At 41.9% G+C, this 17,486-nt stretch overlaps 1 protein-coding gene across 14 annotated transcripts in view; it reads right to left on the reverse strand.

Annotated features, from left to right (window-relative positions):
• The window catches only part of ldb1a (LIM domain binding 1a), a 30,582-nt gene extending 16,526 nt beyond the window's left edge, over nt 1-14,056 (reverse strand). For 3 of the 14 annotated variants that reach the window (XM_031835898.1, XM_020494914.2, XM_031835902.1), the window contains exons 1-2: nt 13,851-14,039; nt 8,712-8,794 (exon numbers count right to left, since the gene is read on the reverse strand). In XM_031835898.1, coding sequence (XP_031691758.1) covers nt 8,712-8,739 — 28 coding nt within the window. In that variant the 5' untranslated portion in view covers nt 8,740-8,794; nt 13,851-14,039. Of the gene's footprint in view, nt 1-588; nt 1,157-8,711; nt 8,795-13,850 lie in introns of those variants that run through there. The other 11 variants (XM_031835896.1, XM_031835897.1, XM_020494917.2 and 8 more) reach the window with 11 other exon arrangements.
• Between the last annotated feature and the right edge of the window lie 3,430 nt (nt 14,057-17,486).

Genomic DNA, 17,486 nt, shown 5'->3' on the forward strand with positions numbered 1-17,486 from the left:
GTCCGCCGGAGCCATGCATGGCCCAGTGAGACACAGGTGACGGCCCGCGTAGAGATCGAAACAGAAGTCTGAGCCTTTTGGGTAGAACCTCATTGGAAATACACCATCCATGTTTTGCTATGGAATACGGGGTCACACTACAGAATATAAAACCACCATGGTTAGAACGATCATTTAATCCCCTAAAATCGTTCATTGATTTGAGGTTTAAAAAATAAACAGAAAGGCAGCATAATTATATCGTTAGCATTAAAGACAATGGAAGTCACAGAGCTGAGAACCTATAGCAGCCAACTACATGGTGAATTCCTCATTCATTGTCTTGATTAATATTAAGAATGAGATGAGCTGAACAAAAGGTTTGACTGATGCTGATGACAAGCTAACTAAAACAGCAGCAAGATTGTCTTGACCAGTGTGGCAGTGATTAGCTAACTGGGGTTAGCCAATGCTAAACAAGCTAGCTATAACGTTAGTTAGCTGCACGGACCACACTTGAAATGTGCCTTATAATATCATTTCTACTTAGACTGTAACAAGGCAAGTTAGTAACTAGTATAGTAAATTGCTAACTTTAATCCACCATACCTGCACAGAATGATTCACCGAAACGCGGTGTTCTTTCCAACAGTAAAAGCACTGCTCGGTGTTAGCAGGCTAGCTTGGATGCTAGCCGTCCCAATTTGGAGCACCTTCAGCGTAGTCGTTATTTCCGTTTTCCTCTCCGAAACAAAACGAAAAGCAAAACAAAAGTAAAAGCGAATGAGTACGTCCTCGGTCTCGTTATTTTTGCACTTACAAAGTCGCGTTTTTTTTAAGCAACCCAGATGTTGAAAAGTGGGGATCTAGCCAGCTAGAGACGGAGCCAAACCCTTTGTTCCTAACCAGACGCGAACAATGGCCCCCGTCTCTGCTCTTACGTCTCTACTCCCTGCTTGCGTAAACATTCCCTCTGCAGAATGGGCTCCCCCAATCCTGTTTAATCGAAATGTAATCTGCCTTTACAACACCCTCCCTCCTATTCACAAACTAATAGCTATGTAGTAAAGCTCTAAACATTTGCTATGAATTGTAGGCGTATTAAAATAAATAATAGTCAGTATCTAAACAATCACATTCACTGCCTCTCATTCAGTCAGTACTAGCTTACAAAATTAATGCAGAGAAAAAGTTTGAGTGTAGCACCTTATCACACACTGACTGATCAAAGAAGTTCAGCTCATAAATATGCATATAATAAATTGGATAATTGGTCAACATTGGTGATACCTTTAGGACAAAACCTGGCAACAGCTCAAGGCACACAAAGTAGTACTCCTACACTAGAGGCCTGACACAACAGCTCTGAGTGATGAGCTGATAACACCTCAGATAGTGCTGGAGGTCAAACCAAATATAATCCAATTTTATTTGTCACATGCGCCGTGTGGACGTTACAGTGAAATTCCTACTTACCAGCCCTTAACAAACAATGCAGTTTTAAGAAAGTACCCCCCAAAAAGTGAGGTAAGAATAACAAATAATTAAAGAGCAGCAGTGAATAACAAAAGCGGGGCTACATACAGGGGGTACCGAAACAGAGTCAATGTGTGGGTGGGGTGGGTGGGGTCGGCCCAATTGAGGTAGTATGTACATGAATGTATAGTTAAAGTGACTATGCATATATGATAAACAGAGAGTAGCAGCAGCGTAAAAAGAGGGTCTGGGAGGTGGGGAAACGTATATAGTATGGGTAGCTATTTGATTTGCTGTTCAGGAGTCTTATGGCATGGGGGTAGAAGCTGTTTAGAAGACTCTTGGACCTAGACTTGGTGCTCCGGTACCGCTTGCCGTGCGGTAGCAGAGAGAACAGTCTCTGACTAGGGTGGCTGGAGTCTTTGACCATTTTTAGGGCTTTTCTCTGACACCGCCTGGTATAGAGGTCCAGGATGGCAGAAAGCTTGAACCCGGTGATCTACTGGGCCGTACGCACTACCCTCTGTAGTGCCTTGCGGTCAGAGGCTGAACGGTTGCCATACCAGGCAGTGATGCAACCCTTCAGGATGGTCTCGATGGTGCAGCTGTAAAATAATTTGAGGATCTGAGGACCCATGCCATATCTTTTGAGTCTCCTGAGGGGGAATAGGTTTTGTCGTACCCTCTTCACAACTGTCTTGGTGTGCTTGAACCAGGTTAGTTTGTTGGTGATGTGGACACCAAGGAACTTGAAGCTCCACTACAGCCCCGTCGATGTGAATTGGTGCGTGCTCGGACCTCCTTTTCCTATAGTCCACAATCATCTCCTTTGTCTTGATCACGTTGAGGGAGAGGTTGTTGTCCTTGCACCACAAGGTCAGGTCTCTGACCTCCTCCCTATAGGCTGTCTCATTGTCTTCGGTGATCAGGCCTACCACCGTTGTGTCATCAGCAAACTTAATGATTGTGTTGGAGTCGTGCATGGCCGTGCAGTCATGAGTGAACAGGGAGTAAAGGAAGGGGCTGAGAACGCATCCCTGAGGGGCCCCCGTATTGAGGATGTGTTGTTACCTACCCTTATCACCTGGGGGCGTCCAGTCAGGAAGTCCCAGGGTCCTTAGCTTAGTGATGAGCTTTGAGGTCACTATGGTGTTGAACTCTGAGCTGGAGTCAAATGAATAGCATTCTCACATAGGTTTTCCTTTTGTCCAGGTGTGAAAGGACAGTGTGGAGTGCAATAGAGATGACATCATCTGTGGATCTGTGGGCGGTATGCAAATTGGGGTGGGTCTAGGGTTTGTGGGATAATGGAGTTGATGTGAGCCATGACCAGCCTTTCAAAGCATTTCATAGCTGCACACGTGAGTGTTGCGGGCCAGAAGTAATTTAGGCAGGTTACCTTAGTGTTCTTGGGCACAGGGACAATGGTGGTCTGCTTGAAACATGTTGGTATTACGGACTCATACATGGAAAGCTTGAAAATGTCAGTGAAGACACTTGCCAGTTGGTCAGCGCATGCTCAGTGTACACGTCCTGGCAATCCATCTGGCTCTGCGCCTTTGTGAATGTTGACCTGTTTAAGGTCTTACTCACATCGGCTGTGTAATGCGTGATCACAGTCGTCTGGAACAGCTGGTGCTCTCATGCATGTTTCAGTGTTACTTGCTTCGAAGCGAGCTTAGAAGTAATTTAGCTCATCTGGTAGGCTCGTGTCACTGGGCAGCTCTCGGCTGTGCTTCCCTTTATAGTCCTTAAAATAGTTTGCAAGCCCTGCCACATCCGACGAGTGTCGGAACCGGTGTAGTACGATTCGATCTTAGTCCTGTATTGACGCTTTGCTTGTTTGATGGTTCGTCAGAGGTTATAGCTGGATTTCTTATGACCTTCCGGATTGGAGTCCCGCTCCTTGAAAGCGGGAGATCTACCCTTTAGCTCAGTGCAAATGTTGCATGTAAATCCATGTCTTCTGGTTGGGGTATGTACGTACAGTCACTGTGGGGACGACGTCCTCAATGCACTTATTGATAAAGCCAGTGACTGATGTAGTTTACTCCTCAATGCCATTGGAAGAATCCTGGAACATATTCCAGTCTGTGCTAGCAAAACAGTCCTGTAGTTTAGCATCTGCTTCATCTGACCACTTTTTTTGACTGAATCACTGGTGCTTCCTTCTTAAATTTTTGCATGTAAGCAGGAATCAGGAGGATATAATAATGGTCAGATTTGCCAAATGGAGGGTGAGGGAGAGCTTGTACGCGTCTCTGTGTGTGGAGTAAAGGTGGTCTAGAATTTAACATGCTGATAGAAATGAGGTAAAACTGATTTAAGTTTCCCTGCATTAACGTCCCCGGCCCCTAGGAGCGCCGCCTCTGGATGAGAGTTTTCCTGTTTGCTTATTTATGCAGCTCATTGTGTGCGGTTTTAGTGCCATCATCGGTCTATGGTGGTATGTAGACAGCTATGGAAAATACAGATAAAAACTCTCTAGGTAGATAGTGGGGTCTACAGCTTATCATGACATACTCTACCTCAGGCGAGCAAAACCTTGAGACTTCCTTAGATATCGTGCACCAGCTGTTGTTTACATATATACAGTGGGGAGAACAAGTATTTGATACACGGCCGATTTTTCAGGTTTTCCTACTTACAAAGCATGTAGAGGTCTGTAATATTTATCATAGGTACACTTCAACTGTGAGAGACGGAATCTAAAACAAAAATCCAGAAAATCACATTGTATGATTTTTAAGAAATTAATTTGCATTTTATTGCATGACATAAGTATTTGATCACCTACCAACCAGTAAGAATTCCGTCTCTCACAGACCTGTTAGTTTTTCTTTAAGAAGCCCTCCTGTTCTCCACTCATTACTTGTATTAACTGCACCTGTTTGAACTCGTTACCTGTATTAAAGACACCTGTCCACACACTCAATCAAACAGACTCCAACCTCTCCACAATGGCCAAGACTAGAGAGCTGTGTAAGGACATCAGGGATACAATTGTAGACCTGTATAAGGCTGGGAAGGGCTACAGGACAATAGACAAGCAGCTTGGTGAGAAGGCAACAACTGTTGGTGCAATTATTAGAAAATGGAAGAAGTTCAAGATGACGGTCAATCACCCTCAGGCTGGGGCTCCATGCAAGATCTCAAATACTTATGTCATGCAATAAAATGCAAATTAATTACTTAAAAATCATACAATGTGATTTTCTGTATTTTTGTTTTAGATTCCGTCTCTCACAGTTGAAGTGTACCTATGAAAAAATGACAGACCTCTACATGCTTTGTAAGTAGGAAAACCTGCAAAATTGGCAGTGTATCAAATACTTGTTCTCCCCACTGTGCTTAGGCCCCCACCCCGTGTCTTATCAGAGGCTGCTGTTCTATCCTTCCGCTAGAGTGTATAACCTGCCAGCTGTATGTTCTTAATGTCGACATTCAGCCACAACTCGGTGAAACATAAGATATTACAGTTTTTAATGTCCCATTGGTAGGACATACATGCTTTTAGTTCGTCCCATTTTTCCCCCAGCGATTGAACATTAGCTAGCAGGACGGAAGGCAAAGGCAGATTAGCCACTTGTCACCTGTTCTTTACAAGGCACCCTGATCCCTGCGAAATCTCAGTTTCCTTCTCCAGAGAATGACGGAGATTTGGGACTGGTCAGGTGTCTGTAGCATATCCCTCCCGTCCGACTCATTGAAGAAAAACTCTTTGTCTAATCTGAGGTGAGTAATCCCAGTTCTGATGTCCAGAAGCTCTTTTCGGTCATAAGAGATGGTAGCAGCAACATTATGTACAAAACAAGTTACAAACAACGGGAAAAAAACAAACAAAATAGCATGGTTGGTTAAGAGCCGATAAGACAGCAACCAACCCCTCCGGCGCCATCATTGAGTTACTTATGAACAGAGTTGGAAATGTCATACTTGAGTAAAAGTAAAGATACCTTAATATAAAATGACTCAAGTAAAAGTGACCCAGTAAAATACTACTTGAGTAAAAGTCTGAAAGTATCTGATTTTAAATGTACTTTAAGTACAGTGGTGGAACATTTTCATACTTGAGTAAAAGTACAATGTAAAAGTAATTGCTATACATCAAATTCCTTAAACCAGATGGCACAATTTCCTTTTTTATAACTTTTTTTGACAGCCAGGGGCACACTCCCAACACTTAATCATTTACAAAGGAAGAATTTATGTATCGTGAGTCCACCAGATGTGAGGCAGTAGGGATGACCAAGGACGTTCTCTTGATGAGTGTGTGAATTGGAAATTTTGCCTGTACTGCAAAGTATTAAAATTGTAACTAGTACTTTTGGGTGTCAGGCAAAATGTATGGAGTAAAAAGTACATAATTTTCTTTAGGAATGTTGTGAAGTAAAAGTTGTCAAAAATATAAATACTGAGGGTAAAAGTACAGATACCCCAAAAAACTACTTAAGTAATCATATTTTAAAGTACTACTTAAGTACTTTATACCACTGCTTATGAATGAGCATGGCTCACTTCATCACTACACTATGAGCTCCTGACCTGGAGTGCACCCCATCACCATTATGTTGTCAGAGACAGAGGTGATATATGGATTTACTGGCAGTGGACTCATACACAGAACAAAGCCATGGGAGACACTATGTGGCAAACATTCCCTAGGAAAAAAAGAACGTTAGGAGGGATGGAAGGTGGGAATAAAGGAAGGGGAATGTAAAGGGCATAAGAAAGTAGCATTTTGTATAATGGAAACAGGAATGAGAATTCAACTACTAGCCTAATTCCAGGCCTGATTTTTGTCCCCTGTGAGAGGCATGTGCTCAGTCACGCCTAACTAACTGTTGCCTTCTGTAGAGGGAGAGATTGAGAGAAAGAAAGAAAGAACGAGAGATGGAGAAGGAGAGTGTGAGGGAACAAAAGAGGGCAAGAGAGGAGATTTGTGAAACAGCATCCCCCCTCTAATAAACCAGCTGAAAAACAGCTTGTCCTTTCTTTTGACCGTGGAGCCGAATAAGATTAAATTTTTTAATTGAACCTTTATTTAACTAGGCAAGTCAGTTAAGAACAAATTCTTATTTACAATGACGGCCTACCCCGGCCAAACCCGGGCGACGCTGAGCCAATTGTGCACCCAATCACAGCCGGATATGACACAGCCTGGATTTGAACCAGGGACTGTAATGATGCCTCTTGTACTGAGATGCAGTGCCTTAGACTGCTGCACCACTCGGGAGCCCAAAATAACTGACAGTGCGATGTGTTATTGGTGGATAAAAGCCCACAGGAAAACAGATCTAGTCTCAGCAGCACGATGCTGGAAAGCAGAATACTGTAGACATATGCACTCACACGCATACACAGCTGCACTACGGTGGGGCTGCTGCTATCAGGCTCAATAGAGACAACAATGTGTGTGTTCCTGTGTGGGTGTGTTTGTGTGCCTGCATGTGTGCTGTGTGTCTGTGAGAGTTCTTGGAAACAGCGGTACAATGTGCTTGTATGCCAGAACAGCCTGTTAAAGCCAGTAATCCCTATGCACTCCACTGTGCCATTGTGTTTCCTGTACAATAGACATATTATCTATAGGGGGCACTATACACAAACATTTTAGAAATCATGACAAGTAGGAAACATGATTTGGTGCCCTCTTGTGATCCTCCTGAATACCTCCTAACTTCACTCTGCTCCATCAAACCATCTGTGTTAAATCAGAATGCTTTACATAATTTAGTTTTATTTGACTGGAATACTGATCAAATTTACATCCTTGAACGTGGCAGGTAGCCTAGCGGTTAACAGCGTTGTAACCAGTAACTGAAAAGGTGCTGGTTCAAATGCCCGAGACGAAAAGGGGAAAATCTATTAATGTGCCCTTGAGCAAGGCACTTAACCCTAATTGATGCTGGAAGTCGCTCTGGATAAGAGCATCTGAATGACTGTAATGTAGAATGTAATGCCCCATGGGGAATTCATATTGAAACTCAGACGGTCCCGGTTCTAACACAGACAGACCTCATTCAAGAGGGCTCACTATAGTTTCATTAACAAGCCATACCACTCAAACCCTGCACTCTCAGTGTTTCCTGTAAAAGGTTAGGCAGAGCTGATGATGGACTCTGCTGTGTGCTTCACTGGCCAACAGGCTTTCATCTACACAGATCTGGGTCATGCTCATTAATAGGGCACACAATGGAAAATGTTTTGTAATGGCAATCGGAAATTAGCATTTGTTTTTAGGATGAGTATTTGTTAATGTTACGTTCAGGTAGTCTCTGTTTCAGTCGACTTTCTTCCATTTGGTGACTATTGATCATGACCCTGCTGTAAGATAGCAAATTGTCCCCGCCAATGGATGTGTTGACTTGACAGGCAGGAGTGTTAGGGCATATTCCATTAGGCAATTAATGAACATTGAATTAAGAAGATTTTGTTCTTGATGGGACTGACATTGACTCTCCAACCCTGGTAGGCCTCATGCTTGTTCTGAATAGAGTGATTCAGACTTGGACATACTTGAATTTGCACAGGAAACTGACCAGGATAAGATACTGATACAGATAAGAGATTGAGGCGAACTGTACAAAATGTCAGACTGACCGTTTCACTCAACAAATATCTCTCTCTCTCCCTCTCCCTCTCTCTCTCTCTCTCTCTCTCTCTCTCTCTCTCTCTCTCTCTCTCTCTCTCTCTCTCTCTCTCTCTCTCTCTCTCTCTCTCTCACAGTGACTTCTTGTGACAATCAGAGAAAGGTAAAGAATAGAGACAAAGGGTATTGATGAAGATATCGATCAAGCTCAGACTAAGTTACAGTTAGTAACCACTTAGTAAGCAACAAATAGATGAAGCTGCCAGAGAGAGAGTGACAATCAAATGTGCGTGCATGCGCACAAACACACACTCACACAAACCAGACACACCTCCATTAGGAACAATGTTGTTCTGAGGGCACAGGAGCATTCCACTGACCCAAACTTGTCCGAGCAAGAAAACCTTGTGTCATTCAACATGGGGGAAAGACGTATCAGTGTATGTAGGAGATGTGCGCTAGTAATAGCTAGTGAGCGCTAGTAGCCTTTGTGCAGTCTTGCTGAGAAATAAAGTACACTGAATATTGAGTGAGGAACACACTGTAAACCAGTTGCTGGACTTGACCTTTACAGCAGAAAAGGCACACGAGAGAAAGACAGAAGACAGAGAGAGCAATAGAGAGTGAGAGAGCAGAGAGACAGAGAGCGAGAAATGGTGAGACTTACCAGGGCAAGCGCAGCCTCCAACAGACATCTTCTCACATGTTGTAGGTCTCTGCTCTGCTGGAAACAGCCGCCTCCAGTCCTCCCTCCGTATGCAAGGATACACATGCAGAGAGAGAGCAAGAAACAGAGGAAAGTAAGAAAAAGGGGATAGAAGAACAGGACATATAATGAGAAGTACAACAGGATCGGAGCTCTCTCTTTCTAGCTCTATTTAACAATCAGGAAGTAGGAAATATAGTACTCTGGTTGGTTTATTAATATGCAAATTGCAATCCTCATGGGCAGAGATAAATATGAGAGGGGGGAGACACACACGAACCATAGCTCTCTTGAAATCGCTTATTGTGGCAAAGATATCAGTAATTATGCGTATACAGGGCAACAGATATGCTTGCACGGGGCAACAGAGAGGGAAATCTTCTCTTTTTCAAAACGTATGATGTGCAGAGGCTATGCTTTGCAAACATTGAACGGCCATTGCCTGCTCTGGTATGTAATTGGTGATCTAAATGTCAGTGCCGATTGGTGCCGTTTAAGAGGAGGGTGGATGATAATTTTTTGAGGTTTGTATTATTTCTAATAAAGTATATTGGATGACTGTCATTCAAATTCCATTCACTCAGCTCAACGTAACATTGATAGGTTTAGGCTACTACATGATACTCTAATTCTCCCTGTACTCATCATGAGATTGCTACAACCTAGCCTATGAATGAAAGTTTACAGCATAGGTGCACAGGTCGAGATAATGTTTTGCAATCAAGGTGACAGACAGTGACACATTCAATACAGCCTTGCACACGCTTGCCTGCATCTAGCTGATCTAGCTGTAATCATTAGTCCAACAGCTGAAAATAAGAGGTTCTATTGGACAAATTCAGGTATGTTTATCCCCATTTCGTTCCGTTTAAGAAACGTTTTTTCAACAGAATTGGCAGAATGAATACACCCCAGATCACAGGCAAACACAGTTCACTTTTATAGTAGCCACATAAAACATCATGCTCACTTCACTCGTTGTATATATAATTCCTTCTCACAACTATCTACTCACTCTCCTCTCACCTTTTCCCTTCGCATGTGGACTTCAGTGCACAACCCATTAGCTGTCTGTGACCAGGTAAAAAACCTTTCCAAGGCAAACCTTAAAATTATGACCGCTAACAGCAACACACAGCCTACATCATTGTCACCATATTAGCCAATGTCATAGTCAACATAGCTACTAGAACTAACGCATTAGTAAACCTGCTACAATCATGCGTTTTGTGAGTTTAGATTGTTAAACAGCCATCACTAACACAGAGAGGCTGCTGCCTACCTACAAACTTGAAATCATTGGCCACTTTAATAAATGGATCACTAGTCACTTTAATAATGCAACTTTACTCATGTTTACGTATCTTGTATTTACTCATATCATATATATACAGTTGAAGTCGGACGTTTACATACACTTAGGTTTGAGTCATTAAAACTCGTTTTTCAACCACTCCACAAATTTCTTGTTAACAAACTATAGTTTTGGCAAGTCGGTTAAGACATCTACTTTGTGCATGACACAAGTCATTTTTCCAACAATAATTTACAGACAGATTATTTCACTTTACTGTAAAATTGTAGACCTTATTTCACTTTAAAATTGTAGACCTCGACGAGTCTGGTTCGTCCTTGGGAGCAATTTCCAAACGCATGAAGGTACCACGTTCATCTGTACAAACAATAGCACGCAAGTATAAACACCATGGGACCATGCAGACATCATACCGCTCAGGAAGGAGATGCGTTCTGTCTCCTAGAGATCAACATACTTTGCAAAAAGTTGCAATCAATCCCAGAACAACAGCAAAATGACCTTATGAAGATGCTGGAGGAAACAGGTACAAAAGTATCTATATCCACAGTAAAACAAGTCCTATATCGACATAACCTGAAAGGCCGCTCAGCAAGGAAGAAGCCACTGCTCCAAAACCACCATTAAAAAAGACAGACTACGGTGTGCAACTGCACATGGGGACAAAAATCGTACTTTTTGAAGAAATGTTCTCTGGTCTGATGAAAATAAATACAACTGTTTGCCCATAACGACCATTGTTATGTTTGGAGGGAAAAGGGGTATGCTTGCAAGCCGAAGAACACCATTCCAACCGTGAATCACGGGGGTGGCAGCATCATGTTGTGGGGTGCTTTGCTGCAGGAGGGGCTGGTGCACTTCACAAAATAGATGGCATCATGAGACAGGAAAATTATGTGGATATATTGAAGCAACATCTCAAGACATCAGTCAGGAAGTTAAATCTTGGTCGCAAATGGGTCTTCCAAATGGACAATGACCCCAAGCATACTTCCAAAGTTGTGATAAAATGGCTTAAGGACAACAAAGTCAAAGTATAGATAATGTGTGGGCAGAACTGAAAAAGCGTGTGCGAGCAAGGAGGCCTACAATCCTGACTCAGTTACACCAGCTCTGTCAGGAGGAATGAGTTCAAATTCACCCAACTTATTGTGGGAAGCTTGTGGAAGGCTACCCGAAACGTTTGACCCAAGTTAAACAATTTAATGGCAATGCTACCAAATACTAATTGAGTGTATGTAAACTTCTGACCCACTGGGAATGTGATGGAAGAAACAAAAGCTGAAATAAATCACTCTCTACTATTATTCTGACATTTCACATTCTTAAAATAAAGTTGTGATCCTAACTGACCTAAGACAGGGAATTTTCTAACCAGGATTAAATGTCAGGAATTGTGATAAACGGAGTTTAAATGTATTTGGCTAAGGTGTATGTAAACTTCCGACTTCAAATGTAAACTGTATTTTTTTACCATCTATTCCATCTTGCCTATGCCGCTCTGTCATTGCTCATCCAAATATTTATATATTATTCCATTCCTTTATTTAGATTTGTCTCTATTAGGTAGTTGTTGTGGAATTGTTAGATTACTTAGTGCTGCACTGTCGGAACTAGAAGCACAAGCATTTCGCTACACTCGCAATAACATCTGCTAACCATGTGAGTGGGACCAATACAATTTGATTTGATTTGATAGCAGTTACACCAGCGGGCCCTGGTGGCAATAAATTCATAAAACCAAAAGCTTACCTAGCTGTCCTCCGGCTACACCATGGTGCTACCCTACATAGTGCTGCTGAGGCTACTGTTGACCTTCATTGCAAAACAGTGTGTTTTAATCAATTATTTGGTGATGTGAATATATTTAGTATTAGTTTGATCTAAAAAGGAAAACTTTTCAATGTTTCACTATTTTTAACTTTATTAATTTCACTGAGGAGGATGGACCTCCCCTTCCTCCTCTGGGCAGCCTCCACTGCTAAATGTGCAGCTCATTGATTTGAGCATCCTTTTGTAAAGCTCATTTGTTCAACTTTGTAAATGGTGAAAATAGAAATAACCTCAAAAATCCCAACTCCCCCCCCCTCTCACCCTTGTCCTCCCTCTGTTTTGTATCTGTGTGTATAACAGCAGTGTTAATCACTACAGACAGCATCGATTAAAAATGCAAAGCCCACCTGGGGCGCTGGGACACTGGAGACCCATGAAACACACACACACACACACACACACACACGTCACTCTCCAGTATGAGCCTTCTTAGCTGTCCCTCACCCTCACTTCTCTCTTTCTCCTCCCCTCTTTCCCCCTCTCCACCAAGCGTCTTCTCTCTAACTCAATAATCTTACAGTCCACCTCATCACTATGTTTGTACAATATGTTTGCATAATGAACTTACACACAGCACGGACACACACTTACCCCACCAGACATGCCACCAGAATAAATTAAAGGAAACGTATAGTATTATACAGAGCCATGAGTGCATGGAACTCCCTTCCATCTTATATAGCGCAACTGAACAGCAAACCTGGTTTCAAAAGACAAATAAAGCAACACCTCACGGTACAACGCCTCTCCCCTATGTGACCTACTTGTTGTGTGTATGTACTGACATGTATGTGTAACTGACACACATTACATGTTAATGATTTTACACTAAAATCTTTTGTCTGTAATTTATTTTTCGTTATGTCAGACCCCAGTAAGACTAGTTGTCACCATTGGCATCGGCTAATGAGGATCCTAATACATCAAAACCAAGACAGACAGACAGACAGACAGACCACACACAGTAGGAGCGGGGCTTCTCTTAACAACCTCCTCCTCTTAACAACCTCCTTCTCTTAACAACCTCCTTCTCTTAACAACCTCCTTCTCTTAACAACCTCCTTCTCTTAACAACCTTCTCTTAACAACCTTCTCTTAACAACCTCTTTGTTATCCGTCTGTCAGGATCAATACGTTGAGGAAACAAAACAACCAATTTACAAAAATAACAAGTGGGACACGACATTCCCTAAATGCTATTACGTGCTGTTTCAGAGCCATCAGAGCTGAATGTCATACATACTGTTAGACACATTTCTGAGGAACTATTAACACCCTCCCTAAGGCTTTTCCTATTTGTAGTCTCTCTTGCTCTCTCTCTCTCCACAAAACTGAATTATCTCAGCTGACTGTAGAACTCTGCTTTTAAAAGGGTGTACTGAGAACAAAGGCAGATATGAGTCATTTCACAGAGAGAGAGAGGAGTGTGTGTGTTTGTTTCTGTTTGTGTATGTCTGTGTGTCTGTCTCCACTCCAGCTTTGGGGAAATGGCTTTTGTTTCTATGCCAGAAAGGCGTTGAGGCTAGAGATATACACTTCGCTGACTGCACAAACAGGCAGTGTCTCTTGCACTGGGGCTCACTCTCTAAAGCAGTTTTTCCCGAAAACAAAGATGGTGTAGGTCTATCTTTCCCTGTCAGAAGGCACGCAGCAACAGCAATGTCACAGGAGGAGTCAGGTACTTGCACAAACACACACACACACACACCTGAATGAGAACGGTCACACTTCACCTCTTGTGAAGAACATGTTCTCTGGAGGTAAACAAACACTCATTATTAACATGACATTTTACACACACACAAACACACAATAATGACATTGGCATAGCTAGCCTAATCCCCCAGTCCCAGTCCATTTTAGGTGAGGTCACAAAATAATGCTTACCTCTCCTCTTTGTCTGTCTGTCTACTCGGCACCTCACGACACACACACACGCCATCCATGCTTACCTTTCCCCCCCTTTTATCTCCTCCTGTCCTCCGTCTGTGGCTGTGGAAACACCAGAGCCTGTTCACTAAAACATCCACCAAGTCAACTGCAGAGAAAAATAGATCGTCAGAAAAAGAGACAAAAAGAGAGAAATGTAGTGGAGCGCGCAGATGATGAGGAAGAGAGCCGGCTAGCTCACTGCTGGTATAAATATGACGCAGAGGATGCAGCCAGAGTCACTTCTTTCCTCTCCTCTCCTCCACCCCATCCCTCCATACCCACAGAGAGAGGGCACTGTATCCATGGCAACAACGAGCAGCAGTAGGTGGTGGTTAGTGAGATGTTGGGGCACAGCAGGGTGATTCTCGTGAAACCAACTGAAACCATGTCTGTGATAAATTCAGCTATATAGCCTCTAAAATGTTTTAATAATTTACTATCACATTAAAGCTCACTATGCTTGGTTTCTGGTTCTTTAACTTTTTTTGGCCTTAAATCTTATTTATAAAATGTACTTTAGATGCATTTAATTTATAGAAATAACTAACACATTTAATTAAAACCAATGAAATATTGTATAAAGTGGTACATATGCAAAGAGTTAACATTTCTGGGTATTCACATAAACTAGTCATATTTTAGACAAAAATATGACAAGTTTAAATTTGATAATTGTCCTCGTACACATTAAATCAAATTTTATTTTATTTTATTTATTTATTACCCATTTTAGATGTTCATTACGTAACTGTGTAATACTTCAGGTTTGAGCAAAATTATTAATTCAACTTTTACAGTATAATAGATTAGAAAGAGCATGAATTGATCATGTCAATTGCTTTGCTGAGTCATTCTGCCATTGTTAGCAACATTTGCTAAGGGCTTCTCATTAACATAATGCCCATTTCTCATTACCATGACATTGTTGTCAGTTACAGTAATGAATAATGTAACTCCATCACACTATGTACACAACAGATATAGCACTGTTGTTTGGTCAGCGGTGTAACACCCCCCCACCTCTACGACCCTTTTGCGTCCCACCACTGCAACAAAAAAAAGACTAAAACACTAAAAAAAATGACATTTAAAAATCTAAAGCTTGTCTGATGTTTTCAGAATTCAAAAGTGAGCATCAAATCATTTCCAGATTGAGGCATATAGCATGATGTTATAATTGTTGTCATGTGAAGTGGCCTCTTCTTGACATTACACAACTTTTGATGTCTGAAAACATCTGACAAAGGTTGATATAAACTGTGTTAAAGGACGTTACACAGAAAAATCTAAGATAAATTGTCAAGATGAATACAAGATGATGCCAAAACATGGGTGGTTTACCCAATAAATTACTGGGAGATTATTATATATAGAGTTTGCGACTCTCATAATTTTTTATAGCCTACAGTTTTCTCACCATTAGTAAGCAGCTCTACTAACTTATTGGGGTGTGCGCCAGCTGATGCTTTTTCGGAAGATGAATACACACCCTATGCTATTTACATGTGTAGAGCCAGCTCTATGCCTCAACACCAACAGGAAAAGATGAACACCATATCATTTCCAGATCTTATTTGGTGCTTATCTTTTTCATTCATTTGGGGGTTTTGCATGTCAGTGTATTTCCACAATAAATGCCCTGGGATGTGGACTTAAAAGGGACAGTTCACACGAATTACATATTGGTTTCCTTACTCTGTAAGCAGTCTATGAACAAGATAAGACAGCAATCCATGTTTGGGTTTTGTTTTTACCTGGTAGCTGTCTCCAGCTTTTTAGCATTTACAGTATAGAAAAAAAAACTATGTAAGCAAAACTTTATTGAGCTACACAATACATTTTGACACTTTCGGATGATTTGGACATGGAAGGTGATAATATATCAGGGAAATCCACTTGCATTGGTTTTGTGTTACTTAACCCTAATTGTCCTCGATAAGAGCATCTGCTAAATGACTAAAATGTAAATGCTACACAAAACTAAAGCATGGATTGCTGTCTTAACCTTGTCCATCGACTGCTTGCAGGGTAAGGAAACCAATGTACAAATGTAATTTTGCATTTAAAAAAAATCCAATTGGTAGTTACAGTTTTGTTCCATCGCTGCAACTCCCGTACGGACTCAGGAGAGGCAGTGGTCGAGAGTCGTGCATCCTCCGAAACACAACCCAGCTGAGCCACACTGCTTCTTGGCACAATGTCCACTTAACCCGGAAGCCAGCCACACCAATGTGCTGTAAGAAACACTGTACACCTGGTGACCGTGTCAGCATGCATTGCACCCAGCCCGGCACAGGAGTCATTAGAGCACGATGGGACAAGAACATCCCTGCTGGCCAAACCCTCCCCAAACCCAGACGATGCTGGACAAATTGGGCGCCGCCCCATGGGTCTCCCGGTCGCAGAAAGCTGCGACAGAGCCTGGACTCTAACCAGGATCTCTAGTAGCACAACTAGCACTGCGATGCAGTGTCTTAGACCACTGCACCACTCGGGAGACCTTGCAATTTGACCCCTACAAAAATGTCTCACAAGAAATCTGCAAGAATTTGAGCCTCTGTGAAGGAATTGTACAGGTGAGATGCAGGTCAAAAGTTGATAACTGTCAAGTTTTCCTATGCTTCTGACGGACTTTGTGTTGTCCTGCAGGTTTAAAAAAAATATTCCTGCAGGACAAGGTACATTTCTGCCGTTCAAGACAAATTCCTGCAGTGAACACTGCAGGGGCAGATCCTGCAGGATTAATTTATTTCTGCAAGACAAGCAAATTCGCACAGGGAAAGGTCAAATTAAGTTAATAGGCAGAGGCAGATCCTGTAGGATTTATTTCGGTACAATTATTTCTAGGGCTAGATGAATTCATGGCAAATTCATGCAGTATTTTTGATAATCCTGTATAATGTCAATGCATGCTGACACGGTCGCTAGGTGTACAGTGTATCCTTTTTTATTTTCAAAGCATGTTTGACTCATGTATTGTGTCCACACACATAAACTGGACATTTTTGAGGGACTGTACACCTTGTACACCAGATTTGTTTTATTTTATGAAAACATTCAAAAATATTTCCTTCATTTAACTAGGCAAGTAAGTTAAGAACACATTCTTATTTTACAATGGCATCCTACCCCGGCCAAACACTCCCCTAACCCAGACAACGCTGTGCACCACCCATGGGACTCCCGATCACAACCAGTCGTGATACAGCTGGGATTGAACCAGGGTCTGTAGTGACGCCTCTAGCACTGGGATTTAGTGCCTTCAACCGCTGCGCCACTCGGGAGATGAATAGCAATTTCAGTTTATTCATTTTCATTTTAACAACGTTACAATTTATAGAACAACATTACTCTAAATAAATTACATATACAAAACATATGAATAGGAGTGCGTTGTCTCCGACAGTGGAGGGTCTGGGTCACTGCGTAGTTCAACTCCCTGTCCCAAGCCCACCACCGTGAAGTGAGTGACCGTATTTATGTGTAGGCAATTAAGTGTTTGTGAACAAATAAATTATCCAACAAAAAAAAACTATAAATAAAGCTACAAGCAGTGATGACCAAGGGTTCTTTTACCCTTTTTGCTTTCTTATAACACCTTTATTTTAAGCCATTTATTATTTTGTCATCAAACTTGGTTTAGGCAAAACATCAAC

This window comes from Oncorhynchus kisutch, linkage group LG11 (assembly GCF_002021735.2).
Source record: "Oncorhynchus kisutch isolate 150728-3 linkage group LG11, Okis_V2, whole genome shotgun sequence".
In the NCBI taxonomy this organism is placed as follows: Eukaryota; Metazoa; Chordata; class Actinopteri; order Salmoniformes; family Salmonidae; genus Oncorhynchus; species Oncorhynchus kisutch.